Source organism: Grus americana, chromosome 1 (assembly GCF_028858705.1).
Source record: "Grus americana isolate bGruAme1 chromosome 1, bGruAme1.mat, whole genome shotgun sequence".
Taxonomy (NCBI): Eukaryota; Metazoa; Chordata; class Aves; order Gruiformes; family Gruidae; genus Grus; species Grus americana.
Genome location: NC_072852.1, coordinates 205101335 through 205110685, shown reverse-complemented (window position 1 = coordinate 205110685; position 9351 = coordinate 205101335). Strand labels below are relative to the sequence as shown.

The 9351-nt window shown below is 39.6% G+C and overlaps 1 protein-coding gene across 1 annotated transcript in view; it reads left to right on the top strand.

The window, feature by feature from the left end:
• Positions 1–11: 11 nt before the first annotated feature.
• Positions 12–9351, top strand: part of ARHGAP42 (Rho GTPase activating protein 42) — a 169200-nt gene continuing 159860 nt past the window's right edge. Inside the window, exon 1 of the mRNA XM_054805869.1 lies at positions 12–560. Coding sequence (XP_054661844.1) covers positions 407–560 — 154 coding nt within the window. The 5' untranslated portion in view covers positions 12–406. The remainder of the gene's footprint in view (positions 561–9351) is intronic.

The window sequence follows — 9351 nt, the reverse complement described above, 5'->3', positions numbered from 1 at the left end:
GAGTGAGCATGCTGCGGTGGGAGGAGGGTTTCCTCGGCCGGGCCGGGGGAGGTTCAGACTGAAGTTAGGGCCGTGGAGAGAGGAAGAGGGAGCGCTGCCGGAAGCGGCGGAGGCGCTGGGAGCCTGCGGTCCCCCGCGGGCAGCATGTAGTTAGGTGACAGCGACCGGAGCGCGCCGCCTCCGCCGCAAACGGGCGTCTGCCTCGCCGCTGGCGCGGCGGGCGCTGAGGGAGCCGGTGCAGCGGGTCGGGAGCCTCTCCGGGGAGGCGGAGAGGGGCAGCAGCCGCGCCTCGCCTCCCCTCTCCCCCACTTTCCCCTCTGCCCTCGGCGCCGTCTCTCGGCGCGGCCCTCCCTCCGCCACCCGCCTCTTCGCCGCTGGCCAGGGGGCTGCGGCCGCCGCCGCTACCATGGGGCTGCCCACGCTGGAGTTCAGCGACTCCTACTTGGACAGTCCGGATTTCAGGGAGCGCCTGAAGTGTCACGAGATCGAGCTGGAGAGGACGAACAAGTTCATCAAGGAGCTGATTAAGGACGGCAGCCTCCTCATCGGGGCCCTGCGGAGTGAGTCCGGCGGCGGGGCCGGGGGCGGCGGGCAAGAGAAGGGGCTTCTTTTGTTTGAATGGGCGCCGGGAGCGGGCTCCCCTGCCGGCAGCCGCTGAAAAGCTCCTCGTAAACTTTCCCCGCCGCTTTGCCTCGCCTCGCCTGCGGCGGGGCTGGGTGGGTGTCCCGAGGGGAGCGGGGGCGGCGCGGGGCCCTGCCCCGGCCCGCGGGCCCGGCCGCGCCCTCCCCGGCGGGGTCAGCGGGCAGGGCGGGGGCGCCGCCGCTGCCGGGGGGAGCGGGCCGGCCCAGGGGGTCCCGCCTGGGGCTGGGGGGGAAGAGCGCAGCTCCGGGGCTGGGGGCTGAAAGTCGCCGTGTAGATCTCTGTGCGGACCAGGCGCGTAGTGCTGCCAGGGGGTCTTGTTCTGGGACGGTGGCTGCTAATTAGGTATCTTGAGATAATGGACATGTTCGTAATAAATGGGCAAAGCGAGACACTGAAGTGAATTTATATGAAGAGAGTCTATATTTCCCTCTCCTCCTGTCTTTATGTAGTAGTTTAACTTTTATGCATTTTGAAAGATTATGAAAGCAGAGATAAGGATGAAGAGTTTCATGCTTTTAAAACTGGGTAAGCTGAGCACTGACAGCTTCCCGGGGCATGAAAGCGGCCCTCATACTTTGAAGAGCATCAAGTGAAAACTAGGAATTGCCATGAACATTACTCGACTTGCTCTCCTCTCCTCTCCTGTAATTCCTTGCCACCTACTTCTTGTCTTTAAGTCACTTTGGATCTCTCTTACCTGTTGCCCAGAGCTTTTCTTCAGGTAGAGCTAAGAAGTAACTTGCAGCTTTGCAACATGAGATGTTCAAGGAAAAGAATCACCTTAATCCTCAAAAATACCTGCCACATTGACATAGTAGGCTAGTTTTTGTATGGTAAAGGGTAGCAATATTGCTCCTTATGTGGGTAGGGAACAGGTGTTACTGTGCGCTCCTTAGCTCGTAGGAAACCTAACTGATGCTAACCTGGAGTCTAAACCCAAAGTTTGTCCTGGGATAGGAGGTCAAATTGTAAAGGTTTTGTTTGGCCAACAGTAGGATTGAATGTTAATTGTGCTTGTTCGTGCATCGACTGTATATAGTTTATTTACAACATTGCATTTACATAAAGCCGTTAGTGCCTTTTTGAGACTTTTTTTCATATAAGTGCGGGTACTTCTGGACACAAAGCTGTTTTAGTGAGTAGCTGGATACAAATCTAGCATCTGATGTGAATTTGTGTTAAATTCAATAAATTCCTGTATCCATGCCCACAGAATGTGAGATGATAGAATACAGAGGAAATGTGCATATATGTGTATACATATGTACACATGTATATAAAAACTGAATGGTACATTTTTCTTTCCAGAGCAAAAAAGTTTGGGTTTTAGTTGTACTTTAGGTCTTTCTCTTTGCTAAAAAGCTTTCTCCGTAAAATAGGAAATTTGAGCTTGTTTTAAGTTGTAAAAATGTAGGTTTAATAAAAACGTACTATTAGAAACCTGATCCTATAAGATGGTGCACACAAATAGTAATGACGGGTTCAGGTACCACGTGGCTGCTTTTTTCACCTGGACTAGCACTGGAAAATGACTGCTCTCTGTTATGGATCAAATATGAACAAATACAACTTTCTTCTTAAGTTGTCAAAGACAGACTGCTGTAGAAGCAATATCATTCTTGAGAATTTAGACCTTCATTCTGCAGTGAGTAATCCCGTAATTTTGTGAAGAATACTTGTGAGTCCTTGCTAGATCTAGACCCTGTATGTAAAGAATTTAACAATTCTCTCCCTCTTCAAGGAGAAGCAGTATTTCTATTTCAAGTAATAACTACTTAACTTGCAAGTTCTTCTGATTTTTAAAACTTTTTAGTTCAAATGTTATTGTGTTTGACACAATGCTTATTGTATTCTATGTGCAGCTTTAAAATGCTGTGTGCTATAGTGTCTTTTAGCCTTAGGAAAATAAGGTCTGGTCTGGTGTAGTAAGAAATATTTCTTCTTTTGTTCACTTCAAATCTCTTCGTTTCATGACCATGCCTTCCACAGAACACTGCCTTAGTCTGTGTGTTAGACAACTGGGGGAAATGTCTGGATTTTTCTCAAAAAAAATACAAATCCTGGCTTTATACAGTACAGACTCTGGTGCAGATGCTGCAAGGACAGTGTACCTGTTATGGCAAGTAGCACTATTGTATGTTTCCTCGAGTAGGGAACTTTTGACTCGATAAAGCACACTAGCTACTCCTACTCAGCTTTAAAGTCAGTGGAGTATAACATACTCATGCAAGGTTTATTGGGTTTTTTTATTTGTGGGGTTTTAAATTTTTTTTTTACTTGCCTTTGAAAGTCTAGTCAAACAGTGGAGTAAGTATTTGATTTCAGTAATGAGCTCCTATGATTTTGAATATTTAGTAACCTACAAGCCCTGGAGAACTACAGGCACTATTTACCATGTTTTATCTCTTTAGGTGATCTAGAATTTTTTATTTACATATCATTTTGGAGGATCAGTTCTGTTGGGGGAAAAATCCAGACTACTGCAGAGCTTCAGCGGAAATGAATTTTGGAACATGTCCTTCTGGACCGTGTTTAGAGAAGGGACACTGAAGCTGACTTAATGCAGTTAAAAAATACTATAATCTTTTAAAGTTGCCTGAATGTAAGATATTATATGAAACTACAGATGTGCATGGTTTTTTTCAGGTGGAATTAAACTTCTCTGTTATAAAAGTTACAAAATACTAATTTGTCCACAGTCCAGTATGTAAAAAGTTACTGTAAAAATGCAACGTTTATAAATAACTGACAAGAGATTCCACATAAATTGAAGGTAGAACAAATAGGCTTAATGTAGTATGCAAACATTTTGCATTTTAATTGGAGTTGTCCCAAAATAAGGTCAAGACTTTATTTTAATGTGGTTTTTCTACGTCATTCGGAAGAGTGCTGCTTTCCAAAGTAGCATGCAGAGCTGTAATACCGTGCTCCACGAAGCTACAGTTGACTATTACGAATGCAGTCAGAGCTGATAATGCTAGGATTGATATCAAATCCTTAGCAGCCTTTTCCTAGCATTTTTTGCACTGTTTCCTTCTCTTTCTAAATATGAAAGACTCCAGGAGTACCAGAGAAGAACACAGATTACATGGTCCAGTGTAGTTAGATGTTACCATTACATTTGTATGGCCATTGTGCCTACTTCAGCCTTGTCCTACAATTAGTGTTTGCAGTGAGAAACTACATTTTCTTTTTCAAATCAACTGAGGTACTAAATACATTACTATCTCTTGAAAGGCTTAGTTTATGCATATAATAGGTGTTCCTATTAACATTTAAAAGTTATCTTTCAACAGAGATTTAACTGTGTGTGGGCACAGTTAAGCAGGGACATATAGTTTTCTTTGATGCACCTGGAGGGGGGTTTCTTTGTTGTTAACTTATGAATTAGAAAAAAAACCAACCCACAACTTTCTAAAAAGTTTTAGAAAAGACAGTCTCCCAGTACAACTGGCCTTCTTGATTATTAGGTAACTATTGATATCATAACTTTTTCAGGCACCTAATTTAATAGATCATTCAGATGCGTGTTTAAAGTGCATATGCTTAAATGCCTTACGTAGTGAAGTCCACCTGTAGCTGGGCTCCTGAAGCAGAATTGAAATTTTTCCTTGATTTCAGCTTGTTTTCAGTTAAAACATCAAGTCTATTTTTCCTGTACTTTTTCTAGTAGTGTACTTTGTAATTTCTTTGCAGTTGCCTTGTGAAAAAGCATCCTAGTCTAGGGCATTGTCATATAGGTTATATAGGAAATTTCATTATAAAAATACTTGTATGCTTTTAATTTCCATAATAGGCCTAGTGTTCTGCCAAAGTTAATGAATATTGTATTAAACAATCCAAAAAAGTACTATGTATCTTGTACAGGTGATCTCATGGCTTATTGTTGTGCAGAAGCCTTCAGTTTTTCCCTCCGATTTTTTTGAGGCCTTGTCTTTCCATCTTAAGTCCTGTTTTAGCAACAAGCTCGTGTATTGAAAGATGATAACTACAAAGTTTTGGTTTAAATAGTTGATTTGCAGCTATTTTAACGAATGCTATACCTTTTAAAGTGTTTTAAGATGATGCAAACCATCATGCAGAGCTGTGATGTAATGTAAATAACATCTAACAGGTAACTAGGAATTTGTAATTTAGCAGCAATCATTAGCAGTTTTATTTTACCTACTTAACACATGGAGAAACAGAGAAACAGGCACAAGATGGAAATACTGTCTTTTGTGGGGGGTGTGAGGGGGTATTTTTTTACCAGGTTTTTATAGAAATTCCACACAGAAAAGATTGTCTTGAAACTGTTTTGACATATAGTTTACAGGGATGATTTTTCTTCTCTCATAAACCTAATTATAAAAATACCGTGATGAACCTGGTTATATATATGGAAATTTTGGGGGTTAGCTGGCTGGAAAGAAAATAAGGACAAAATTACAGCAGAAGAAGCTATGATTTTTTTTTTTTTTCATGTAAACTCCCCCCCCCCCGCCCCACTTGGTATCTTTCCAGAGATGCTTTTTCCCAGATATCTTGGCCACACATATTTTCATGAGATTGTATCTTTACAATGTCTTTTCCAGATACTAACTGGAGCAGGACTGAGTTCATTGAATAATAACTGCTGAAATTTGGTAGCAGTCATTCTGTTTTATTAATTTAGATTCTAAGTAAAACAACTGATTCTTCATATTCCCTATAGGATACTATGATGGTGAACATGGAATTATAAAAGTATAGCTTCCTAGTGAGAATTTCAGAAATAACTTACATTGCCTTTGAAAATTGATTGCTTTTAGTTGTTTTAGTCGTCTAATACAAAAATGCATAACTTGCCTTTCATGTTAGGGTTGGGTGAGAGGCAGGGCATTACAACAGGTTACATATCTTAGTCTCTTAATAGCTGATTCCCCTACCAATTGAAAAAAGTTTCCCACTAAAAAGAAGTTGAAACTTAGTAATAGACATTAATGTTTTGAAGTCATCTGCTCCCTCCCTGTTCTGTTAACTTCTGATAGGCATTTGTATTGTCCTGCTCCACTTCTGATGTCTGACTTATCTGTGAATTATGGGCATATTTTTCAAAAGCAATTCCAACAGCGTTCAGCCTTTTATGCAAAGATACCAATGATAAGCATGATAAGCTGGTTCTTGGCCAGAGAAGGAACTTAATTGCTTCCTCTAGTGTTTAAAGCAGCTGCAGTCTGTATTGTATTATCTTTAGCCAAGTGTATATGTGGAGGAAACAAATACTAGTATCTAGTGGACAGTTACAGAGTGCAGTATTTTTTGTCCATCACATGATGTTTCATTTTGAACCTAGAATCCCTGGAAGTGAATTCCCGTACTGTCAGTAACGACTGCTGTGTTAATAAAGTCCTTGAATGACTCGGCATGGGTGTTCTTGTGCCTTAATACTGAAACTGGTAACCTGACATCACCCAATTACAAAATTTCTTTAAAGAATACCTAAGGAGTGGGTTTGAGTTTCAAATGCCATATGAAATGGTGTCTCTGCTTTAAGAAAATGCTGTGCAATTTTTTAAATTAAGATTTTCAAACTTTTAAACAGATTTCTGAAAAGGTCAAATTTAATTTGTTTCTTAATGGGCCAGTTGGCTTGTTGTCTACTACGTGCTTCATTTGCTACGCATAAGATAAATGAATTCTATTAATAAAGAGACCAGCTGCTTCATGAATATTGTTTTTACTACAATGGAAAATATGATGCTGTGGTCACTGAACTTGTACAGATCTCTTGGGTTTTCATGGGCAGAAGTGCTACAGCAACTTGCAGTTTCCTGTAATAGTAAATAACTTCGTATTCATCCTCTATGAAAAATACAGAGGACAGTACAGTCCTTCTTTCTACTGAATGATATGTAGTCTCAAAACTGTCATTATAAATAAATTTGGAATATAGGAGAATTGGGTATTTAAGGGTATCATGGATTTCCTTTGTTAAATATAATTTTCTACTAGTGTTACGTCATGTAATCCCTACTTGTGAAACTCCACTTTAAAAACAGTTTTTATCCTTGCTATTTCTGCTAGAAGGCCATTCTAGAACCTTGTTACTCTAAGGGTTGAGTAACTAATTAAAAATAAATTTAATCTGGAAATTCAAACTTGTTTATGCTCATTTTCCTTTCACTCAACATTTCTAAACTGTTGTTTACTTGGATTTGCTTGGGGAATAATCACATCCTTTTACTAGACTGTACAAGCTGTTCTCATCCTCTCTCCTAAGAGCTTCTCTGGTTTCTTGGTCATTTTAGTACCTCTTTTCTAAGCCATTTTCAATTTGCTTTTAAATGTTCAAGAGATCAGAAGTAAAAGTAAGGGAAACAAAAGTAGTATAATTTTTCACAGTTTTGATCTTTGCTCATCGTATTTGGTGAGAACATCAGTTATTAAATGAAATCAATGCTTATGCTCTTCATCTGACTATGTGATGCTATGGATTCCTCAAGTTTATGATAAAAGGTAAAAAAGTCTCAGGATCTTATAAGTAGTAGCAATGAAGGAAATACTAAACTGAAGAAAAACAGCTTGATCTTCTTCCATATTGATATGAGATTGAAGTATTGTCGGGCAGTAATCTAGCCTCCCATTTACACCCTGTGAAGTGGAAATAGCTCCCATTAGAAAGATAATGTATGTCACAGCATGTTATGAACTCTGGGCTATGTTACAGTATAGTTTTTCAGATCAGTCGGAAGATACCAACTGAAATCGCTTCCCTGTCCTGAATTATGCAAACTTGCATTTCACAGGACACCAAAAGCTTAAACAACATGTTGTTGTTGCTCTGGTGTTTTGCTTGGTATAATTCAGGCATTGGAAAATAGTATGGAAATTCGGTGTGTCTTCAGAAGTCTTATCTTCTTTTAGCTTAATATTCAAAGCAGGATACATGTGCCGCAATGCCTAGGTCATATAGTTGGTTCTACTTGATATTTTGCAAGTTGCTTAAAAAAGAGAGGTTTGCATGTCAGATGTGCATTGTAGTGTCTGTGTGCAAAGGTACTCTTCTGTTCACTGAAAGATGTTACGTAAATGAAAGTAGATATCACCAATAGGATTATTTTTCTTCTCTAAAGAGCCTTTAAGTCAAACATCATGAAAAATAAAACAGGTAACAATAAGAAGAATCAATGTGATTTGATCTTGTAGAATTACAAGGACAAATAAGCCTCTTATTTTAATTAGTCTTTTTTTTGCTTTAGGAAATTTTTTTCTTTCTTCCTTTGGTTTCCTGTAGGTGAGGACACCTCAAACTTATTTTTTTCTTTTACCGCCCTCCCATCTTTTTTTCTTTTCCCTCTCTTTCCCTCTCTTTCCCTCCTTGTCAAAGATGAGAGCCCAGCATCCTCTGTCAGTAATGCCTCCTCCTTGCCCTGTGCTAGCAGCCAAGCTCTCCCAAAGCCAGGGTGGAGATGTTAAATCAGATTGGTCTCAACATCAGATCTGGAATAAGGTTGAACAATGACATCCTTCTTTTTGGGTGTTTGCAGCAAAACCTTTTCCTAGTTGCTTCTTATCTATATAGCTTCTGTGTAAGTTCTCATCTTCTCCACCTTAATTATTAAACTGCCTTTGTAGCTTGTTAATCATGTTATCATGTGCTTTACTGGTGACTCATTGACTATTGTGGTTTTGTGGGTTTGGGGTTTTTTTTTTGGGGGGGTGTTGGGGTTTTTTGTTTTTAACAAATAAATATTTTGCCTTGTGTAAGAGAGATATTCACTAATCCGATGTAGTTTACCTTTGATAAATCTGTCTTGCCTTTTACCCTGTTTTCTATCAATTTATTAACTTTTAATTGTTCTTTCCTTCAGCGTTCTAAATAATTGTTTGATTTTAAGGTCAGCCTAATGGAGCATTCATGTTGTATCATTATCTTTGCTTCTTAAATATAAGCATATATTTGCTATGTTATTAGAGCAGACTCCTTGATTCAATGAATTTAAGAATCTTGGGTATCAGGTCTTGTGTTTTCATGTGTTTGAGTTTTAGTGTTAAATTGTATCTGTCCTAACCCCGTTTGAGTTTGTGGAGCTCTGTCTTTTTCTTATTTGTGTGATAATGTGATAATTTTGCATTTTTAATGTACTTATTCATATGAACTTCTCCGGCTGTTTTCACATGGGTAGCATTATTGAAAATTGAGGTTAAATATTATTTTTAGTTTGGATCATACCTTAATCTTTAGGCTGTGTTTGTTTCTGTGTCATCTTTACCACACATTGGCCTTCTTTGCTCTGTGCTGTCTTTTGGCTTTTATAGATTAAAAAGCTGTTTCTCCTTACTTTCTAAATTCTACACTGGTTTGTCTTTGACAGCACAAAATGATCATTTTCTTAGTGTTAATGTGTTTATGAAAATATCCTGAATTAAGCTGAAATTACTGGTGTCTGATGAGAGCACGTGGGCTCTCATGTGAGCTGCAGAGAGAGCCAACTCTCAACCAGCAGCTGCAGGAGAGCCACAGCACTACACTGGTAGCTGACTAAGCTCTTGTGCTGTTGGAGTTCTACTAGTTTCTGGTACCAAAGCTGTTTATCTTAACTTCTTAAAATGCATCAATATACGGGTATGGTTGGAAACTGTTATTTTGAAGCCATGAATATTGTAGAGGGGCGATATATTCCCTCTATGGCTAAAATGACTTGTAAGTTGCAGGAAGCATGCAGGTGGAACTCGCTGCTTTGAAAA